Genomic DNA, 24,209 nt, shown 5'->3' with positions numbered 1-24,209 from the left:
ACTACGCCCCTTTTTTGGCGCATGCGCCTTCGGCGCGCGCATGATGTTGGCTCTTTAGCTTGACTACCGATATTTTGCGGCTCTTTACCTCTGACTGGTTGGCCACCCCTGATCTAGATAATCTATTCTGGAATATGAAGAAACTTCTTTCCAAAGAAGTCCAAACCTGGTGGGACATAAAAGGCTTGGAACACTATGTGAGTGTCAATCGAATCCCTAAAGGGCTCAGGCTTATGAAACAACCTACCTTTGGTATGGACAACCCTGAATTCATGAAGGAATGGGACCAAGCACTACACAAGTGTTCAATCGACCTCATGAAGCTCCTAATAACAGAAAAGAAAAATGTACTAGCTACTTTAGAAACAGAGATCAAGGAAGCAGCAACAAGATTATCAACACACAAAGACGAGGAGAATTTTGCCATCAATGACAAAGTCTTAAATAAGAAACTTGAACGTATAGAAACTGAAGTGAGAGGGAACAAGGAGAAAAAGTTCAACAGGGACAAACTGGACTATGAAAATAACAAAGTGAAAAAAGGGAGCAAAAATTTCAAAACACACCCTAACACTGGTCGCACTTCCAATTAGCAACAAGCAAGATATACAGGCAGGAAAAACGAAAATGTTGCCTGGGAAACCAGAATACACAAACCAGTGCACACAACTAATCAACTTTTATCATTGAGGAATAATTCCCCTCTTACTGGAAGAAAATCTTTTTTATCCCCAGGTACGAGTACTCGCATCAAGGACCTAACAACCACTGCCATTATAAAGAAAGTGAATCATGCTTTCCCCCCTAAAAAGAAGACTGGAGGAAGAAGAGGATGCAGAGGCAGTGGAAGGAACAAACAGAAGTTACCAGAAGAGTAGAACCTTAAACCAAAACCAGTAACCCCAAAAGGCATCTTCAATCTTTCTAAACATACCCTTTTAGACCAAGAAACTAGCCTTCTCAACAGAGGATTGCCATTTGCACCTACTAAAGGAAAAAGTCGGTTCGACACATTCATCGACATCAACAAGTTTACCAGGAAATTGACACTGAAGAGACACTTCCTAAGAAAAGAGGATGCAATAATACAGAACCACGAAAATAACTCGAGATCCGGTCTGAGACCTTCCTCCAAATTTTATCCCCTAGAGTCCAAAGGACCATAAATTGGGACATTTTACGAAGCAGTGAAAAAGGAACTATGCATCGAAGAAGAACCTGGTATATCGAAAAAGAATCTCAAAGGCAAAGAAAGAGAAGCGATAAAAACTCTGCGTGACAACGATCAAATAGTTATAAAATCAGCTGATAAGGGTGGTGGATTGGTGATTATGGATAGATCAGCATATGAAGCAGAAGCGAGAAGACTATTAAGAGACACATCATCCTATATCCCACTATCACAGGATCCCAAAGATAGCTTTTTAGAAGAACTCTGTACCACCTTACTCAAGGGTTTGAGGAACGGGACCCTGAAAAAGGATGAATACCAATACCTGCTTCACACCAACCCAACCACAACTATTATCTTCCGAAAATACACAAATGTCTGCAAAATCCCCCGGGTAGGCCTATTGTGGCTGGTATCGATTCCCTGACATCTCACCTTTCAGAATATGCTGATAAATTTTTACGTCCACATGTCATGAACCTTCCATCCTTCCTAAAAGATACTACCTCAGTACTAAACATCATGGAGAACCTAATTTGGAAAGAAAATTACATGTGGGCTGTAACGATCAGATCAGGTGATCGATCAAATTAACGTATGCCTCCTGTTATGATTATCTGTTCGATCAATGTATGTCTGATATTGTTGTAAAGGTATGTCTCCTGTGAGTATTGGAATCAGGACAGGTCTTTTATTATGTGGGTAAACTGTAGGTGACCCTGGTTTGAGTTTGAGGCCTGTATTCCCTCTGGTTGACATCTGTGGACTCCTCTGGAGTTAGGATGTAAGATAAACATCTAAGACCCCTCATAAACCAGATTGGGGGGGAGAGCAATAGTGTCCAGCCAACAGGCCAAAGTTGCTCTGGCCCTCCACTAAATTACCTCTTATCACTTGAGGAATGTATAAAATCTACTTCAAAGCAGGGACAAATTCTTTATGGGAAAGATCCTATATCTAGGGACCTTCACTAGGCTCAGCAAGGGAATGGTTAAAAATCCCAAGGGTGGGAGGGATGAGGGAGGCTGCAGATAAAACCTCTGTACCTTGGGATAGTCAGGGTCACTACCTGGGGGTCTAGCAAACAGGCTGTAAGCGACCAGAGATTTCTTGTGGAGAACCCCCCCACGTCAGGATCTGTATTTAAGTGTAAGATACGGTTCTGTCATTTTTCCCTTTTATTTTATTTCTGAAATTGCATTTAAACTCGTGTGTACTTTTAAAATCATTGTAAAATCTTGTAACTATTTTCTAAAGCTCTGTAGTATTTCTAGGAATAAATAATACATATTCTCAGTCCTGGTTCTGTGTTCTTAAGACTCATTAGCCTCAGAAGAGAACGTTCCAGCGTGTTACCATTTGTGTATTGTATTGTGCGGTCAGGTGCGAGCCAAGCCACCCCTTGCGCAGTTTCAAGCGCTAAAATCAGGTTTTGGCTGGTGGCAGTGTACCTCAAGTAAAGGACCCGAGAGTCCAAAGTGAACCCCAGTCACGGCCGGAGCTGCTCAGATTGACGTATCGGAGCAGGCGACCGGGGGGTCCGTGACATTTGGCGGCAAGCGGTGGGATGGAGAATTAATTTTTCTCTTTAAGAACTTAAGTGAGTGTGGGTAGAATTTTGTGCGAAATACCACATCACCAGAATCAGAACTCAGAGCTTTACTATAGTTAGAAACAACAGAAAAAACTATAAACCAAGCACAGGAAAAAACAGACAGGGCTAGTAGTTGTCCTTGCTGCTATCCTAGAAGGGATACTCAACCCTTCTTAAACCAAAAAAGCCAAAAATACATACAAAATAGACAGCGCAGAATGGACACTCAATAGCCCATTGATTAAAATTTAAATCTGTTTATTTAGTATAAATCTCTTAGAATTATAAACAAATTTTAAAAAGAGGTCACCGGCCGGTGGGGTTCATACAATACATAGCATTTTTCACAAAATGACATAAAATATATATATATAATAAAATAAAATAGAAAAAATAGGAGCAGCATTCAATAATGACTCATTCCAGCTTGGTTAAGCATACATAGGGTTAATTGCTTGTTAAAGCAGGGTTAGATGGAATCAGGCTTTTTGCCAAAAGGCTGTTAATTGACAGGTTGTTATGCTGTGCTGCCTGCACAGACCTTGCTTTCAGCAGCTTGATATTAGATTAGTCAGTCAGCCATGCGTTTTGGTTAAAGTTAGTGACAAATTAGGCACATATAAGCAGAAAGAAACAAGCAAACAGGTATACTTATGCTTTGTTATGCAGCTCGTGGAATGCTGTGTATTTGTAATCGACTTGGGTAATGAAAACTTGCTCTGCCTTGAGTGGTGTTCCCAGCTGGTTTGCTCGAATTGCCTTCAGCTATATCTAGAACTCTCCGGCTTCCAAGTACCCCACAGCGATGCCTTTCATGCCTCTCGTGTAAAACAGGGGCTGATGACGTGTTTCCCCGCCTCTCTTTCGTCAGCGGCTTCCTCAGAAGGCAGAGCAAGTTTTCATTACCCAAGTGGATTACAAATACACAGCATTCCACGAGCTGCAGAACAAAGCATAAGTATACCTGTTTGCTTGTTTCTTTCTGCTTATATGTGCCTAATTTGTCACTAACTTTAACCAAAACGCATGGCTGACTGACTAATCTAATATCAAGCTGCTGAAAGCAAGGTCTGTGCAGGCAGCACAGCATAACAACCTGTCAATTAACAGCCTTTTGGCAAAAATCCTGATTCCATCTAACCCTGCTTTAACAAGCAATTAACCCTATGTATGCTTATCCAAGCAGGAATGAGTCATTATTGAATGCTGCTCCTATTTTTTCTATTTTATTTTATTATATATATTTTTTATGTCATTTTGTGAAAAATGCTATGTATTGTATGAACCCCACCGGCCGGTGACCTCTTTTTAAAATTTGTTTATAATTCTAAGAGATTTATACTAAATAAACAGATTACAATTTTAATCAATGGGTTATTGAGTGTCCATTCTGCGCTGTCTATTTTGTATGCATTTTTGGCTTTACTATAGTTTTAAAAGTCACACAGTGGATGCAATTTCTGTTCCCTCCCTTCTCTTGTTTTTCTTTCCTATCATTTTATTTGACAAGTGTGAGATGGCGGATTACAAGCAGATGAGGAGAGATGACCTGGCGGTCGTGTGTTTTCAGAGGAATATCCCTTGGTCTGGCCAGAGTAGAAAACGTTTGATTCAGGCACTAGTGGATGATGATCGGACTCTAGCTGCTGGAGGAAACCAGTCCATGGACAATCCTACCCCAGGGGCTCAGTCAGCACTGGACAGTACAAACGATGCCGCGCCAGGGTTAAACCCTTCTGCTGGACCCAGCAAGTCTACACTGCAGAGCGACCTTCTAGCTGCTAGCAGGCAAATGAAGAATGTGGACAGAGAGGCTACGGAGCGCAAAGCCATACGAGAGGCTGAGGAGCGCAAAGCTGTACGTGAGGCTGCAGAGCGTCAGGCCGAGCGCGAGTACCAGTTGGAACTGGTGAGGCTCGGAGGGCTGATCACTGTCGGTGAACCAGTGGAGGATGATACAGGGCATCATTATGGCGAACCTTTACGTGAGACTTTATCTGCCGTGGCTACTGAGTTAGCAGGAGATGGGCTTCGTACTGAACTTTTACTGTCTGCGGAAGTAAATAATGTGTTGGATCATGGTGTGGACTCTGTTATCAATCATGGGGAGTTTAACAAGGGACAGAGGTCCCAAATGACCGCTGACGCGAATTTCACCGGACCGCGTCATGCACAGTTCCCTGTCTTGGAAGCAGACAGAGGAAGCCAAGTGAGTGTCAGCTTGGTTGTGAATAATGAGCTGTCCCTGGACACTACAGCCGGTGCTCAGAGAGCTGACATCTCTGCTAGCACCAGGGAGGCTGTAGGATGTGTGGCAGTCAGGGAGACTGCAGAGTACCAATCCGCTACAGCACCAGAAGAGCCCAGTGAGTATTCTGACCCATATGGTGATGATTATCCGTTTAGCCTTATGAGCCCAGAAGAACTCACTACAGAATGTCAGCTGCAAGGTATCTTCTGCCCCAACAATTCCCGCAGGGAGATGATCAAGCGGCTCACCTATGCACGAAACGATCAGCACAATGTTTTCGGCATGTATCGTGCTGAGTTTCTAACCTGGGGTCCCGATGCGACTCCTTGGTTGCTGCTGAGAGACCTGACGGACTGTTTTGAAATAGCGCAGCAATATGCTTATGATTGTAAAAAGCTTGATACTCCATGGTGGAAAGAGCAGTGCCGCTGGACAGATGCTGAAAGGAATCACCTAGAACAGCTTCTATCACCAGCTATGGAACCAATGACACAGCCTACCAGGGTTTCCCTCATGGAAATGGTACCCAAGCCTGCTACAATCGTTGTGGAACCTGCTCCGGAGACATCACCTCACAAGACCCAGTTTAAACTGCTGGAAGATGTGAGCAGCATGTTCCCACCCGTGGCTCCAGATTTGTTGCCGGAAGAGGCTGACTGCATAGTGAAAGTATGCAGGGAAGAGACTATGTCGGAAATAGGAATGGGACTTTCTGACTGTATGCACACAAGTATGTGTGGGACTACTGATGTGGGACTTTTATTAACTCCACACATATCTGTCAATGTTGTCCCCACTGTCGCTAACCCTTCCGAACCATATGATGCATCTCAGGTAGTATGTAACCATGCTGAACATTGCAATGTTGTTATTTTGTGTGAAGCCCCTGGGATGATCTGTGATAGTGCCGTACCTTCGGTGGAGGTGGAGGGTGAGTTAGAGACAGGTATAGTGGGTAATCCTTGCCAGTTTGTGGGGTTAAACGAATGCCCTAATCTAGTTGGGAATGAGACACCCTCACTCACCAGTGGTAGGAGTGCTGCTGGTGATGTCATTCATGTTGCTGTGCTAGAAGTTAACCCTGTTCTTCCAGTGATGTCTGGTTGTGAAATGGGGCCAGGGGATGCTAATTGCACAAATGGGACAGATATGAGTTGGTTGCAGGCAGAGCATGTACCTGCCAATAAGTTAATGGTGACAACATGCTCAGATAACCCCATTCCTGCTCAGAGACAATGGGATCCAGATATAGCGGGTTTGCCATGGTGCAATTGTAAGCCAGCAGGATGGGCCCCATGTGTTGTGGAAGATGCACAGGCTAATTTGCAGGTATTGCAGGATGTCTCCCCAGGTTATGATATTGATGTTACTGTTGATAATGTGATGTCTTGCGCTACTGTGGGAAATGTGGTACCAGGTATAATAAGTGACCCGGTGGGTCCTGTGTGCACTGTAGACCTGTCAGATAGGGAGAGAGTGTCCCTTACTGCAGCTTTCCCCCCAAATCCCCCTCCTTACTGTAGCCACACAAACACAGATACAGGAACACAGCAGGGGTTCCCTCCAGACACTGAGAATCCTCCAGAGAGTGCATTTTTCCAGCGTCACTGGATAACGGATGCCTCTCTTGAGAACCTCAGTGGCACCTGGGAGGGAAGGTCAGGCTCAGGAAGGGGTCCTGGACTGCCATGGAAAGCTTGGCTTTCCACGCAGAACTGAGAATCAACCCTGCACAGGCTGCTCTGAACGTACCAGGTGAGCCAACTCCTACTGCGGCTGCCCCATACCTGGGAAGTGGGAAAGATACCCCTGGGTACAGTGAAAGGGTTGTTTCAGGAATAGAGCCAGTGGCTAGTAGGGAAGCTGCTGTGTGTAACCAGAAGGGTAGGAGGGCCCGCGAAGCACAGGTAAACTCAGCTCCATTAACCTCGGAAAGGCTGAGCTTGGATGTTCCCAAGACAGGGGACAATGACCTGCTGGTATTCCCCCTTGCAGAAACGTGCCCCCCTTCACAATTCACACACACAGACACAGAGAGCGAATCTCCTCACAAAAGGATGAGGTGTGAGGTGTTGAGTGAGTGGACCTTCCCCCCAGTGAAGGGGTGGGGGGGTCAGTCAGCTCAGGAGAGGTGCTGGGAAGACATTTTTAAGTCTGTATATAGTGCTGGGAGAATGCCCTACACCTGTGGTATAGTTAAACGTGCCGAGTTACGAGTCCCAGGGGGATGGCCATTTTGGGTGTGGCGGAATGGTCTGGTACTGATCTCAGTGAGTAAGGACAAACTGACAGCTGCAGGGGAGAATCCGTGTCCAGGAGTCCGACGCACAGCTGTGGTGGGCTGTGTCAATACCAGCCAGGATGGACACAGCTCCCACTATATCAGTGTGCTCACAGACTATGGGTTCGAGGACACCTGTGTGCTTTTAGTTTTCCATCTCCTGCGAGAGGGACAGGGACTATGCCCATTGCCCATCCTAGCCACGACTATGGCATCCGGTGGTCCCATGACAGACGTCAAGTATAAGAAAGTGTTTGTACAAATTCAGCAGAATCAGTGGCAGTCTGTCTCAGCACAGAGACCACTGCTACCTGTCCAGGTGATGTAGTTAATAGCGCACTGATGAGACGGTGACGTGGGTCACCGCCTCTGTGCGCCATTTTAAAAGGGGGAGGTTTAACAATCAGATCAGGTGATCGATCAAATTAACGTATGCCTCCTGTTATGATTATCTGTTTGATCAATGTATGACTGATATTGTTGTAAAGGTATGTCTCCTGTGAGTATTGGAATCAGGACAGGTCTTTTATTATGTGGGTAAACTGTAGGTGACCCTGGTTTGAGTTTGAGGCCTGTATTCCCTCTGGTTGACATCTGTGGACTCCTCTGGAGTTAGGATGTAAGATAAACATCTGAGACCCCTCATAAACCAAATTGGGGGGGAGAGCAATAGTGTCCAGCCAACAGGCCAAAGTTGCTCTGGCCCTCCACTAAATTACCTCTTATCACTTGATGAATGTATAAAATCTACTTCAAAGCAGGGACAAATTCTTTATGGGAAATATCCTATATCTAGGGACCTTCACTAGGCTCAGCAAGGGAATGGTTAAAAATCCCAAGGGTGGGAGGGATGAGGGAGGCTGCAGATAAAACCTCTGTACCTTGGGATAGTCAGGGTCACTACCTGGGGGTCTAGCAAACAGGCTGTAAGCGACCAGAGATTTCTTGTGGAGAACCCCCCCACGTCAGGATCTGTATTTAAGTGTAAGATACGGTTCTGTCATTTTTCCCTTTTATTTTATTTCTGAAATTGCATTTAAACTTGTGTGTACTTTTAAAATCATTGTAAAATCTTGTAACTATTTTCTAAAGCTCTGTTTATTTTATTTTATTTACAACAACCATCATTTTAAGGACAATATTATTCTTTTTAAACGGTACATTGATGATATTCATATTGTTTGGTGCGGGACAACGACTGAATTCAATGAATTACTGGAGTACATAGGGGACAACAACCTGAACCTGGCATTAACCTCCAATACCAGCATGGAGCAAGTGGGATTCCTTGATCTGGTGCTGATGAAAAGTGGAAATTCAGTCATTACAATTTTTTTTATCAAAAACGTGGACTCAAACAGCTATGTACATTATGAAAGCTGCCATCTCAAAAAGTGGAAAGATAATATACCCTTCTCACAGTTCCATAGACTGACACGCAACTGCAAAACAGACACTGAAAGAGATACCCAACTGAACACCTATGCAGACAGATTCAGAGAGAGACACAACCAGTGTGCAAGTTACAACCTTAGCGGAGAGGAACTGGGTAATTCCATACTTGAAAAGGATCTAGGAGTCCAAATAGACAGCAAACTAGGATGTAGTGCCCATTGTAATGTAGCTACAAAAAAGGCCAACAAAATTCTGGCATGTATTAAGAGGGGAATGGAAACTAGGGACTCGAGGGTAATTATGCCACTATATAAAGCATTGGTGAGACCTCACCTAGAGTATGGAGTACAGTTCTGGGCCCCACACTATAAAAAGGACATCATAGAATTAGAAAAAGTCCAAAGGCGATCAACAAAGCTTATTAGGGGAATGGAGAATTTAAGCTACGGGGAGAGATTAAATTTGGGACTATTTACATTAGAAAAGAGACGTTTAAGGGGGGACATGCTCAACATGTACAAGTATATCAAGGGCCAATATAAGGAACTGTCACGCACCCTCTTTTCTACTAGAAAGGAATCTAGGACAAGAGGGCATGAGTATAGATTAGAAGAAAAAAGATTTCATTCAGCTAGTAGAAAGAATTTCTTTACGGTCAGAACAGTCAAACTCTGGAACTCTCTTCCCAGAGAGGTGGTAACGGCTGGCTCATTAAATGCGTTCAAGGCAAAGTTGGACAAACATTTACTGGAGAAAAACATCCATGGGTACAAATAAGAAATATAATCTGTCTGTAAAATACCAGAACCTACCAAATCAGCAATGGATATCTATACCAGGTTGAACTAGATGGACGCAAGTCTTTTTTCAGCCTTACCTACTATGTAACTATGTTATCCGGAACACATTCTAACCAATGCAGAACAAAGAGCCAAAGATCTTGACAGAAACTGTACCCTCCAGTACAGCAAAAGAGAACATCAAAAACCAGGGGTGAAGTTTGTCACAACCTATAACCATCATGAAAAGAACATGAAAGCAGCACTAAACAAACATTGGGGCATCCTTCGTATTTATTTTGCACCCTCTAGAACAGGGGTGGCCAACCAGTCAGAGGTAAAGAGCCGAAAAATATCGGTAGTCAAGCTAAAGAGCCGACATCATGCGCGCGCCGAAGGCGCATGCGCCAAAAAAAGGGGCGTAGTCTATTTTGACCCCTTGGGTGGGTGTGATACAAATATGCCTCCAATAGTGCAGTGCCATATATACATATGCCCCCAATAGTGCCAGATACACATATGCCCCCCACAGTGCCAGGTATGCACCACACGGTGCCGGGTATGCCCCCACAGTGCCAAAAAGCTGGTATGCCCCCACAGTGCCACAAACTGCTATGCCCCCACAGTGCCACAAACTGCTATTTCCCAGCAGCAGCACTCACCGCTGTTGCTGCTGCTGCCAGGCGGGGAGAGGACAGTCTGGTGTCCCCCTGCAGTCTTCCTGTCATGTCACCGATGGGAGGAGAGCACAGCACACCGCGCGTCTCCTTCCCCCTCACTTCCCTGTGACTGGGCCGCCCACCAATCAAAGCTCACTGGCCGGCTCCTGATTGGCAGCTGGCCCACGAGCTCTGATTGGCGGACGGCCCAGTCACAAGGATGCACAGTAAGGGGTAGGAGAGATGCGCAATGCGTGCTCTCCTCCCCTAAGAAGGAGAAGGGATTCAGGGAACCGGCAGCAGGGGAGACTGGGACAGACGGTGGGCGGCGAGCAGCAGTGGGAGCAGGAGCCGCACTTTACAAGGGGGAGAGCCGCATGAGGCTCAAGAGCCACAGGTTTGCCACCACTGCTCTAGAAGATAGACAGAATCTGATTGGTTGCCCATAGCAACACCACATGTGAAGTAGAATACACATCTTAGTAAATTAGCCCCACCCCTTTACCTTAGACCTGCAGATCGCAGCATTTTACTGCGTCTGTATATGGAGCATAACTTGGAAAATCTCCATATAATATACCCTGTGTATAAATTTGCAAGTTGCCTAATGTAAGCTGGTCAGAATGGGGAGGCTGCTACTACTGTATACAAAATACTAAATAAATGTCTATATACAGAATATTTCCCGGTGTCTTTCCCCACAACGGCATCTCTGCCCCATCCCCCTTCTCTGCATCTCGCTCCATCGAGTTTGTCCCCCTTCTTTCCCTCTCATGTCTCCGCCTTTTTGTCTCTTTTACCCTTTTAAGTCTGTCCACCCACCCTTGTACATCCATGCAACCAGTGGCGTCGCTACAGGGGTGCTGCCCACACCCAGCTATCACCCACTGAGCAGTGACACCAAAGTGCCGGCTCCTGCTCATTAATAGGAGCCGGATGCTGAACTGTAACATTACCTGCAGCACCAGGCTCCTATCACAGTGTAGGAGCTGGCATCTCAAACGGGCAATCTCTGGGGCAGCCCAACATCTCCAGAACACCTGGAGTTTCTGAAACTTAACTTAGGCTCCGAGGCCACAGCTCTATTGGCCAGTTCACGGCCTGCCCTCTAAGGACTCTTTTTAATAGCAGCGCACCTGCAGCACGATCATTGTTTCCCTCCCTCTGCGCTAGGTGTCACCTAAGTAAGTGGCGCCAGTAAGAGCTGTGAGAGGGGAGGGGAATTATTTTGCTCTTACTGCACTTGCTCTAGGCAAATATAGTGCAATATGATATAGGGGGAAATTTACTAAAGGAAATTTGTAAAAAATAGGTATATTTGTATCCAGAAATAAACTTATTTTTGACATTTACTATCCCGAATATACGGCAATTCCTATTCATATTGATAGCACATCAATAAGAATACGAATTGCTGTATTTTCGGGATAGTAAATGTCAAAAATAAGTGTATTTCTGGATACAAATACATCTATTTTTTTACAAATTTCCTTTAGTAAATTTCCCCCATAATGTTCATTGTAAATGCAAGGCACAACTTGAGCTAATTGTTCAAATATTTCTTAAATAAAGACTTTTAATTAACTGTTTAGGACAAGACAGTAAGTAGGACTGTAGGTGGGGACAAGATGGTCTTCTCTTTTCACAGTGGTTCTTGAATATGGCACTCACTTACTGGGACCAGCACTGCTGGTATGCAAGGCGGTGGACCTAAAGACTCCGGCACCATTGCTGTAGCCCTTCCATACGGTTGACTTCCTCTCCCTCTGGCAGCAGCTCCTCAGAGTCTGGTGGTCGCAGCTCTCTTAGAGATGCACACAAACTCAGACTTAAGGGCTCAGTTTTGCCTAAATGTGACTAATATTTGGCACCAGATTTTAATCTCCACCTATAAAAGGGAGTTCCCAGACACTGTGTAATTCACAATTAGATCTGACATTCTCCAACTGCCTCCCAAGCAGATCTAGAGGCATCGGAGTGAGAAGTAAATACTCCCAGCCCAGATTGCACCTGTTCAGAGGCCCCTAGGGTCTAGGGGCCGATGGGTAGCTGCCCAGTAAGCCCAGACTTACCCCTATTGTTGTACTGCCAGTATCATCTCTAGTGCATACCAACCACCATAACCAGGAACCCAGACTGTGGCCTGTGACCTGCGTGTCAGACACAGGAAGCTCAAACCTTTATGCATGGGTTCCTACTGGTAAACTACACTCCATGCTTCTGTTCACAGTCTCCGCCAACCCCGTGGTAAAGGATGATAGCACCCAACATCCATCAATGAGGTGCGTCATTTCTCTCGACAAACTACAACCAAACCCTGGAGAGATGGTCGTTGTCAGATTAATATGATCATTTCATTTACTAATGTAGGTTTATCCTGCTTTCATTCCTGTCTGCAGACGCCCAGCCAACACAGACAAGGGAACCACGGATAAGCCAAGATGAGAGGACACAGTATGGAAAGGGATCCGAAGCAAGCCAAGTTCAATTGGTACAGAAAGGAAAGGAAGTAGGAAGAATGCAAGGTCAGTGCGGGTCAAAGTAGATTATACTGTAGGTCAGCACAAGGTATTGTAATGTTCTGGTCCCTATTTATCACACCTATCACCTGTATTAATGAACACTGCATAACACCCATAAACCTTGATGGGGGAACTGGCTTTGTCAAATTCATTAAGGTGGGAAAAGTTGTTTTTCATATGAAGCCTATACAGAACACCATCTGCAGTTGGCATTGGACGCTCCTCTGTGCATGTGATCTCCTCCTCTCATTCCTCCAATGTGTACTGTAGCCTGGTGCACCAGAGGGGAGAGGCTTTTATGGTGGACCCACAGAGCCTGCTAGAAGTATTGGCAGATCCTTCAGTTGTAGCAGATGAGTGGGGCACCAGACACCCTAGGTGGACACAGTTTTTGAAGGATATATACAATCTATTAAATGTAGCGTTCCCTGTAGGCTGTCTGGTGCCCCCCACCTCAAAACTGGTGCATCAACAGGAACCAGGTGGCAATTGACAGTTTCCTGTCGATGCACCAATTTTTGGGGGACATCCAGACGCCCTAGAGGAACACTAGTCTTGATATTTACGTTTGAGGTAGGCACCGCGGTATATATCTGTTTTATTTAAAGCATATTACAGAGATAGCTAGAATTTCACTCCATATTCATGTGCTTATGATACCTAAAGAGCCTCAAACAGGTGCAGCCGATCAGATTGGGTATAAGCTTTTAGAAATACATTTGGTAAATATATTATTAATAATTTGCTCTAAAGGGGTGTACACACGGAGAGAGTTCTGCTAGTGAGAGACTTTGACTAAGTGATTTGTCTATGGGTCTATGGGCGATTTTTACTATACTAGAAATAAATCAGCTTCACTCCACAGACTTTCAATAGATGTAAAATTCCTTTATTGCGCCCAACGGCGTTTTGGGGAAAGATCCCCCGTCTTCAGGGACTCAAGGATAAAATGGCAATACAAATCATATACAATATATAGCCAGCAAAGAGTAAAACAATTAAAATCATAAGCATTCTCACCTGTCCGGCGCTGCCGCAGAACCCGGAAGTTCCCATCTGGAATCCTCCGTCTTGGCCCACAAATGTGAGTCAGCGGCGCCGGGCAGTGACATCACTCAGCCTTTGTTGCTGTGTTGCTTGTAACCAATCAATAGAATGTACATCAGTGCTATTAAACAACAATATGTGAGCCAAGACATTTATGAAACTCGGGCACATTTAAAATACATGAACATTAAAAACAATACAGTTTATATGACGTCTAAACGTGTATATCACGGACATCTTGTATACAACTATATATACATAACCATGAATCATGCCAGATTACATCCTAGTGAACTGAACCACCTGATAACTGAGTACTTATACTGCTGTTATTTACAAAATATGAAAAAATGTAAACATAGAAAAGTGTATATACAAAAAATATATACATTTTTTTTTTATAAAAATATACAAAATATATGAGTGATACATGAGAAATGTTGAGATAATGATTAAGCTGATAGCTGAATGCACATATTCACAATGGGTAGAGAGAACTACAAAAAGCACTGTAACCCTAAGGTTTCATTTAAACCCCGGGGAGAGTTGGTGTTTAAAGAGAATATCCACTTGCTCTCCTTCTGCAATAGGATTTTTGCTCTATTACCCCCTCGGGCTGTGGGTGGAACATGGTCGATTATAATAGCCCTAATACTAGGGATGCAATGCTTCATCAAGGATAATGCCTGGCAACTGGCTGATCTCTGTTTCCAGCACCAAGTGCTTGTTTGATGGCACTACAGTGTTGTGCCTTGCATTCACGAAAAGTTCTCTGGGTTTTGCCCACATAAGATATCCCACAAGGGCATGTGAGCATATGTATAACATACGATGTGGTGCAGGTGACCGCAGTCCTTATGTTAATAATTTTGCCTGTATGGGGATGTTTGAAGGATTTCCACAGGGTGAGTGTGTTCCAGTCGTACACCCCAAGCAACGATAACAGCCTGTTCTTTGTTGTAAAAAATGTGTGTGCTGGTTGTTTAATAATGGTGTCACATCTAATTTGACTACTTTGTCACGTATGTTACTACCCCTGGTGTAGCTAGGCAAAAGTTTACAATTCTTAATGGAGGGTAAGTCATTGTCAGTGTTGACAAGTGTCCACCAACGTTTGGCTTGCCGAATTACAGTATCAGTGTTGGTGGTGAACTTGTTAACCCACGGAATCGTGGTCTCCATGTTTTTCTTTGGACGGGCTTCCATGGTATGTTGTCTCGGAATTTCTAATACTTTAGCTTTCATTTTAACTAAATCCTGACAGTCATATCCCCTCTCTACAAACTTATTAACCATGTTGTCTAAGGCTTTGTCTGTTTCTACGGGGTCTGATGTTCTGCGTCGGACTCTTAATAACTGTGAATAAGGGAGTCCCTTTTTGAGGGAAACCGGATGAAAGCTATTAGATTTAAGCATAGTGTTTCTATCCATTGGTTTTACGTAAATAGATGTATTAATTATGCCCTCCTGTATTATGATATTAATATCCACGAAATGGATGTGATGGTCCCTGACTTCATATGTTAGTTTGACCACACTGTCGGTGTGGTTATAATCATCAAGTAAGGCACATACAGTAGTTGGTCTTTCGAACCCTGTCCAAAAAAATCATCAAATCATCAATAAATCGCAAATAAAGAAAAATCTCTGGCTTGAGTACATTATCATTATAAAATATATCCTGTTCAATAGCATACATAAAGGCATTGGTGTATGATGGGGCCACTGAGGACCCCATCGCACAACCAGCCACCTGTAAATAATATTTGCCATTGTAAATAAAATAATTATGCGTAAAAACCAACATAAGCAATTCCAAAAATAATTTGATAGGGGGCCCTACATAATGCATGTTGTCAGTGATCAATCGGCCTACCGCCTCCACACCTGCCCCAAGAGGGATACAGGTGTAGAGGCTGGTAACGTCGGCACTACACATCATGAGATCTTGGGGCATTAACCCTTACTGTCCAAAGTCTGGAGCACCGCCGTGGTGTCTTTAACATATAAAGGGATTTGTTGTATACAAGGATTGAGTACAGCATCCAAATATATGGCGATTGGCTGAAATAAAGAGTCAACTGCAGACACAATAGGTCTACCTGGGGGTTTATTCAATGTTTTGTGCACTTTGGGGACCGTATAAAACAACTGAACACATTTAATGCCGTGCACAAATCAGCTGACATATGTCCCTGGTCACTGGACAGATTTTAATTCTTTCTTGAATACATTAGTATGGTCGCTGGTTAGGGGGTGGTAGGTGGTGCGGTTGGAGAGTTGTCTCATACATTCCTGATGGTAATTGGAAACGTCCTGCACCACCACCGAACCCCCTTTGTCAGCCCCCCTTATAATGAAGTCTGTCCTCCCTGCCAATGCTTTTAAAGCCAAATGTTCTTCCCGACTTAAATTGGGATATTTTATACTTTTATCGGGTGTGGTAGATGATTGTTCCATAATTTTAGTAAATGATTTAATCATCACATCACATTATATATATATATAGTGCTAGCCAGAAACATACAGTGTATACTGTATTCACTGCATTGGTGGCAGTGGGCATATAAAAATATAAACATTGGTGGGCAGTGGTGCCATTATGTATATACAGTATGTACTGGTTTAAATATATTACATTGCTGTCCAGTCTTATCAGTAATATATAGATTGCTGTCATGTGCCAGCAATCTATATATTGCTGGCTTAAAAAACACATTGGTGCCCAGTGGTACCAGTGATATATACATTGCAATGTATATATTACTGGCATATATACTGATGGTTTACTGGGAAAGGAATTTTATTTACAACAACCATTGTTTTAAGGACAATATTATTCTTTTTAAACAGTACATCGATGATATTCTTAATGTTTGGTGTGGGACAACGACTGAATTCAATGAATTCCTGGAGTACATAGGGGACAACAACCTGAACCTGGCATTCACCTCCAATACCAGCATGGAGCAAGTGGAGTTCCTTGATCTGGTGCTGATGAAAAGTGGAAATTCAGTCATTACAAAAAAAAATGTATCAAAAACGTGGACACAAACAGCTATGTACATTATGAAAGCTGCCATCTCAAAAAGTGGAAAAGATAATATACCCTTCTCACAGTTCCATAGACTGACACGCAACTGCAAAACAGACACTGAAAGAGATACCCAACTGAACACCTATGCAGACAGAGAGAAAGGTTATCCGGAACACATTCTAACCAATGCAGAACGAAGAGCTAAAGATCTTGACAGAAACAGTATCCTCCAGTACAGCAAAAGAGAACATCAAAAACCAGGGGTGAAGTTTGTCACAACCTATAACCATCATAAAAAGAAGATCAAAGCAGCACTAAACACACATTGGGGCATCCTCATGATGGACCCAGTCCTCAAGGACCATTTACCAACACGTCCTCAAGTGGTGTTCAGGAAATCTAAAAACTTGAAAGACATGGTAGCACCAAGCATGTTAAAAGAAAAGACCATTGTAACAAATACAATGCCCAAATACATAGGTACTTTCAAATGTGGCCACTGTAACATTTGTAGACTGCTACATCCCAACAGAAAAACATTTCAAAACAAAGGGAAGACCAAGGACTACAAAATAAAACAGTTCATCAATTGCAACACTACCTCAGTTATTTATATGTTGGAATACCCCTGCGGCCTCCAATATATTGACAAGACTAAAAGAACACTAAAGACCCGGATTCAGGAACATGCCAGGAACATTAAAAACAAAATCCAAACACATACAGTATCGCAACATTTCCTAGAACATCACAACTCGGATCCAGAGAAACTCGTGTACAAAGGAATCGAACAGGTCACACTTGGGGAACGAGGACGTGATCTGTCCAATTTACTCTCACGTAGAGAAATGTTCTGGATTTTTGAGTCAAATACTCTTCATCCAGAAGGATTTAACGATAACTATGAAATAGCACCCTTTCTGTAAACCCTTATCAAAATATCCTCCAATGGAAATAATGGATGTTTTAGGAGAGGATCAGTGGCCACACTCCCTCACTCCGTTGTCCTGGCCTAGTGTCCAAGGGTGCGTGCAGGGCTAGGCTTCGCCTGTACCCATCCCGGCTGTAAGGGCGAATTAGGTCAGCCCAGACTCCGTTACAGGCAGGTCTTATGTTGGGACAACGCACCCGTGAAGACGGACCAGGAACAAGAGGACAGACTAACTAAGGTGACCTGTGGGCCACTGATCCCCCCAAAGGCTAAGGAGCCTGATGTGGCTCCAGAGGCAGACACGACTGAGGGCAATGCAGGAGTAACAATACTCAATATATAAACAATCAAATGGCAACAATGCTCTGTGGTGGTAAATATCAATAAAATGGCAACAATGCTCTATAGGTGGTATATAACAATGAAATAGCAACAGTACACAATTCCATCAACCTATGTACCTATACACAGCTGAGATGGTAAACAGCAAACGTGATAAGTGAGGAAGAGATGGGAGAAAATCCCCAACTTATCTGAGAGATAGTAATCTGCTGGAAAACAGGAATGCTACTGAGCGGAGGATGAGACAGGATCGGGGCTGGATCGCTGAATGCTGAGGTGAACCCACTGGACAGGCAAACCGAGCTTGACAGGCAGGACAAGCCTCAAGACACGGGAACCAACAGAATGGACAGGTGGGGTAATGCCAAGGAACCGGGAACACTCTGGACACACAGGAAAGAACTATAACCGGCATGGGACTGAATAACCAGAGGGTTTATATAGAGAGTACAATGTGGTGCTGATTACACATTTCCTACAGGTGAGCACTGCAGGCTAGAAGCCTAATTAGACACATCACATAGAGTGAGCTGCAATGGCCCAGGCTTACTACTGGAGGCCACCAGCGAGCAAACACCAACACAGGCTGGAATAAACCCAGGGAGCAGAATCCAGGAAAAACAGACAAACTACACACAGAATAAGTAAAACTGCACATTTACACCGATCCGCTGGAGGCGGATCGTAACAGGATGACATGATATAACTATACAACAAGATTCCTATGCTGGGCACGAAGTAACACGCAAATCGTTGTATAAAGAAAGCAACATATAAGGCTGCTCTTCTCTCAAAGTTCCACAAGATGTCAGCATTACACCATTTGGAGAACGAGCTGGATGCCAAATACGGGACACGTGACCAGACGTAGTTTTCTATTTTTTTATTCCCTCGTCAAAACCACCGTCCTGTTTTTCATTCAGATTTCAAAGTGTTATTTATATATATATATATATATATATATATATATATATATATATATATATATATATATATATATATATATCTTTTATTGTACCATTTTTTATGTGATAAATTTATCAATTTTATTGATTGCTGTGAAACCCCTATTCCCACCAATTGTTTTCTTGTAATAAATAAGTATCTTTGACATAGTCATTGTTTGTCCAGTCATGTACCTTTAAGCACGGATCGCCGAGTTCCATACCCCTTTTTAAATATCTATTTCTTCTATAGAGACGGTCCACCACCGTCCCTCTTTTTTAGTCTTGTGCAGACACCCATTGTTAGTGGGGAGTGCTTTACTTATTATTTACGGACACCACATCCACATTTAAAAAAAAAAATTCTGTGTACTACATCTTGGCGCTGAACCCCCTCTCTTTTGTGTATCCATACATTCTCTCTCTTGCTAGGGATAAAGCAGCCTCGATTCCAGACCCCATCCCCCTAAGACAGCATGTTTAGAGGGAATGAGAGGGTCAAGAACAGAAGTGATGCATGTCAGAAAATATTGAATGAGGGAAGGGACACAACCCAAATCAATAACAGCGATGATCTAGATAATCTATTCTGGAATATGGAGAAACTTCTTTCCAAAGAAGTCCGAACCTGGTGGGACATAAAAGGCTTGGAACACTATGTGAGTGTCAATCGAATCCCAAGAGGGCTCAGGCTTATGAAACAACCTACCTTTGGTATGGACAACCCTGAATTCATGAAGGAATGGGACCAAGCACTACACAAGTGTTCAATCGACCTCATGAAGCTCCTAATAACAGAAAAGAAAAAATGTACTAGCTACTTTAGAAACAGAGATCAAGGAAGCAGCAACAAGATTATCAACACGCAAAGACGAGGAGAATTTTGCCATCAATGACAAAGTCTTAAATTAGAAACTTGAACGTATAGAAACTGAAGTGAGAGGGAACAAGGAGAAAAAGTTCAACAGGGACAAACTGGACTATGAAAATAACAAAGTGAAAAAAGGGAGCAAAAATTTCAAAACACACCCTAACACTGGTCGCACTTCCAATTGGCAACAAGCAAGATATACAGGCAGGAAAAACAAAAATGTTGCCTGGGAAACCAGAATACACAAACCAGTGCACACAACTAATCAACTTTTATTATTGAGGAATAATTCCCCTCTTAATGGAAGAAACACTTTTTTATCCCCAGGTACGAGTACTCGCATCAAGGACCTAACAACCACTGCCATTATAGAGAAAGTGAATCATGCTTCCCCCCTAAAAAGAAGACTGGAGGAAGGAGAGGATGCAGAGGCAGTGGAAGGAACAAACAGAAATTACCAGAAGAGGAGAACCTTAAACCAAAACCAGTAACCCCAAAAGGCATCTTCAATCTTTTTAAACATACCCTTTCAGACCAAGAAACTAGCCTTCTCAACAGAGAAGGTCATTTGCACCTACTAAAGGAAAAAGTCGGTTCGACATATTCATCGACATCAACAAGTTTACCAGGCAATTGACACTGAAGAGACACTTCCTAAGAAAAGAGGATGCAATAATACAGAACCACGAAAATAACTCGAGATCCGGTCTGAGACCTTCCTCCAAATTTTATCACCTAGAGTCCAAAGGACCATACATTGGGACATTTTACGAAGCAGTGAAAAAGGAACTATGCATCGAAAAAGAACCTGGTATATCGAAAAAGAATCTCACAGGCAAAGAAAGAGAAGCGATAAAAACTCTGCGTGACAACGATCAAATAGTTATCAAATCAGCTGATAAGGGTGGTGGATTGGTGATTATGGATAGATCAGCATATGAAGCAGAAGCGAGAAGACTATTAAGCGACACATCATCCTATATCCCACTATCACAGGATCCCAAAGATAGCTTTTTAGAAGAACTCCGTACCACCTTACTCAAAGGTTTGAGGAACGGGACCCTGAAAAAGGATGAATACCAATACCAGCTTCACACCAACCCAACCACAACTATTTTCTTCCAAAAATACACAAATGTCTGCAAAATCCCCCGGGTAGGCCTATTGTGGCCGGTATCGATTCCCTGACATCTCACCTTTCAGAATATGCTGATAAATTTTTACCTTCACATGTCATGAACCTTCCATCCTTCCTAAAAGATACTACCTCAGTACTAAACATCATGGAGAACCTAATTTGGAAAGAAAATTACATGTGGGCCACCATTGACGTTCAATCACTGTACCATGAAGACGGGATTAGAGTCTGCCATGAGTTCTTAAAAAAGGATCCATCACTATCAGACAACAATACACAATTCATCTGTGACATCATGAGATTGACAACACAATTATTTAAAATTCTTGGATGGCTTTTACTTACAAACCTGTGGCACTGCTATGGGTACTATTTTTGCCCCTAGCTTTGCTAATTTACTGACGGGTTACTGGGAAAGGAATTTTATTTACAACAACCATTGTTTTAAGGACAATATTATTCTTTTTAAATGGTACATTAATGATATTCTTATTGTTTGGTGCGGGACAACGAATGAATTCAATGAATTACTGGAGTACATAGGGGACAACAACCTGAACCTGGCATTAACCTCCAATACCAGCATGGAGCAAGTGGAATTCCTTGATTTGGTGCTGATGAAAAGTGGAAATTCAGTCATTACAATTTTTTTATCAAAAACGTGGACACAAACAGCTATGTACATTATGAAGACAAAAAAGAGAGTATACAGCGCTGGGTAGTTCTGAATGATGACCACTACACACTTAATATAGGAAAATACAAATACATTGTACAATTAACAATTAATGAGAGTACTCTCTAAGTATAAAATATGAAAAATACATGTATTTAAATTTTTTTTTTTTTGCGCAATGGATAAAAAAAGGGGGGAAAGGGGGGGGGGATGAAAAAACGGGGGTTTGTTGGGTGGGAAGTATAAGCTTGCACTCGGCTCCAAAAAAAGGAAATGATGAGGACAGTTCGTATACCAATATTTGGTTATATTTACCACCAATGGATTAGAACGTCAGGGTCTCATCTGGGGACCTGAAGGTGGTACCGGTTAATTCCCAGCTTGATGGTCCAATATATCACAGAAGTTTTTTGATGCAGGAATGGTGGATGGAAGTTGAAGTGGCCACCGCCGTGAATCTCTGCCTTGGAGGTATGGACCTGAGCCTCAGATGAATTAAAGCAGGAATGGTGGGTGGAAGATGGAGATACCACCGCCGTGGATCACTGCTGAGGGAGGTGGGAACCAATGGCCCAAGATGGATAAAGCTGGTCCGGAATGGGTTCGCTGTGGTCTAGCCTGGTTCAATGTGGTTCAGGCTCCAGATAGAAGTCCAAATGGAGGAATGGACTGAGGAAAATAACAAAGTCTTGAATAAGGCTCAGCTCAACGCGTTTCGACGTCTATAGGGCGTCTTCATCAGGAGCAGTGATAACAGGATGTAGCAGGAAGCTATATATATACCCCCTGGGTCAATTGGGGGAGTATTAGTGGAGATCATGTGACCATATTGTTAAAACACAGAAATATAAATAAATTCAACATATAGTAGCATTAGAATACAATGTCATCAAAGGAAACACAGGAGAAAGTGTTTGTACATCTCTAATTCAACAAACTGTATAAAATAGGTAAAATAATGTATGTTTGTTCAGATAAAGAATATTCAATAAAGTTATATGGTCACGTGATCGGGACAAATCACGTGACTAATCTGATATGCATATTATATTATGCTAGTTATCTGGGGGATCTGGGGGTGATACATAGAGATGGGATATATCAGGAGGGGATCCCATTGTAAGCGCTAGTATTAAGCGCTGTATCGCAGTTGCCATCAGTGTATTAACCCCTTCCTGACAGAGCCAGTTTTTGCGTTCCTGACAGAGCCCTTTTTTTCAAATCTGACATGTCTCACTTAAGTGGGGATAACTTTTTTTTGCTTTTACTTATCCCAGTGGTTTTGAGATTGTTTTTTCGTGACACATTGTACTTCAAATTAGTGGTAAATTTGGGTCGATACAGTCTGTGTTTTTTTGTGAAAAATACCAAAATATCGTGAAAAAATGGAAAATTTAGCGATTTGCAAAATGTTAAATTTTCTGCTTGTGAGACAAATAATCTTACCACTCAAAATAGTGAATAACTAACATAGACCATATGTCTACTTTATGTTGACATCATTATTTCAACTTCCTTTTAATTTTTTGGGACACTAGGAGGCTTACAATATGAATAGCAAATTCTCAAATTTTCAAGAAAATTTCAAACACTGATTTTTTTAGGGACCAGTTCAGTTCTGATGTGACTTTGAGGGACTTGTATGTGAGACACCCCCATAAATGATGCCATTTCAAAAACTGCACCCCTCACAGTATTCAAAACAGCATTTTGGAAGTTTGTTAACCCTTTAGGTGTTTCACAGGAATTAAAACAAAGTGTAGGTGAAATTTCAAAATTTCTTTTTTTTTGCAGATTTGCAATTTTAATACATTTTTATAAGGAACACAGTACATTTTACTAGAGAAATGTGACTAAAAATTGATTACCCCAATTCTTTTGTTTTCATAAATATCCTATATGTGGCCCTAGTGTGCACGGTGACCAAACCACAGGCTTCATAATAGAAGGAGCACCTACTTGATTTTGGAGCCTCCTTTTTATGAGATTATTTTTTAGGCACCATGTAGGTTTCAAGGCACCATAAGATGCTAAAAGTTAGGAACCCCCCCACAAGTGACCCCATTTTGCAAACTACACCCCTCAGGGAATTCATCTAGGGGTATAGTGTACATTTCAAACCCCCAGGGGTTTCACCAATTGTGGTACAACTGGGCAGTGAAAATGAAAAATTATTTTTTTTACACAAAAATGCAGTTCTGGCTCCAAATTTGTCATTTTCAGAAGGTATGAAGGAGACAAAGCACCCCAAAATCTGTGCCCCAATTTCTCCCGAGTACGGCAATGCCTCACATGTGACCAAAAAATACCAGTTGGGTGCATGGCAGGACTCAGAAGGGAAGGAGTGATTTTTGGATTTTGCAGCTCAGATTCTGGTGGAATTTTGGTGGGTGCTATGTCGCATTAGCAAGACCCCCCAAGCACCAATACAGTGGAACCCCCCCACAAGTCACCCCATTTTGCAAACTACACCCCTCAGGGAATTCATCTAGGGGTATAGTGTACATTTCAAACCCCCAGGGGTTTCACCAATTTTGATACAAGTGGGCAGTGAAAATGAAAAATTACATT

The 24,209-nt window shown here is 42.8% G+C and overlaps 2 protein-coding genes across 3 annotated transcripts in view; one reads left to right on the top strand and one right to left on the bottom strand.

Moving 5' to 3' along the window:
- Positions 1-24,209, bottom strand: part of LOC146019740 (uncharacterized) — a 781,584-nt gene that overhangs the window by 631,399 nt on the left and 125,976 nt on the right. The window lies entirely within an intron of this gene.
- Positions 1-24,209, top strand: part of LOC146019730 (uncharacterized) — a 206,943-nt gene that overhangs the window by 72,567 nt on the left and 110,167 nt on the right. The window contains exon 5 of the mRNA XM_083152243.1: positions 12,530-12,655. Within this exon, the coding sequence (XP_083008369.1) occupies positions 12,530-12,655 (126 nt within the window). The remainder of the gene's footprint in view (positions 1-12,529; positions 12,656-24,209) is intronic.

This window comes from Crinia signifera, chromosome 7, assembly GCF_055691185.1.
Source record: "Crinia signifera chromosome 7, ASM5569118v1, whole genome shotgun sequence".
NCBI lineage: Eukaryota > Metazoa > Chordata > Amphibia > Anura > Myobatrachidae > Crinia > Crinia signifera.
The sequence above is the reverse complement of the archived record's forward strand: the minus strand, read 5'-3'. Positions and strand labels throughout refer to the sequence as shown.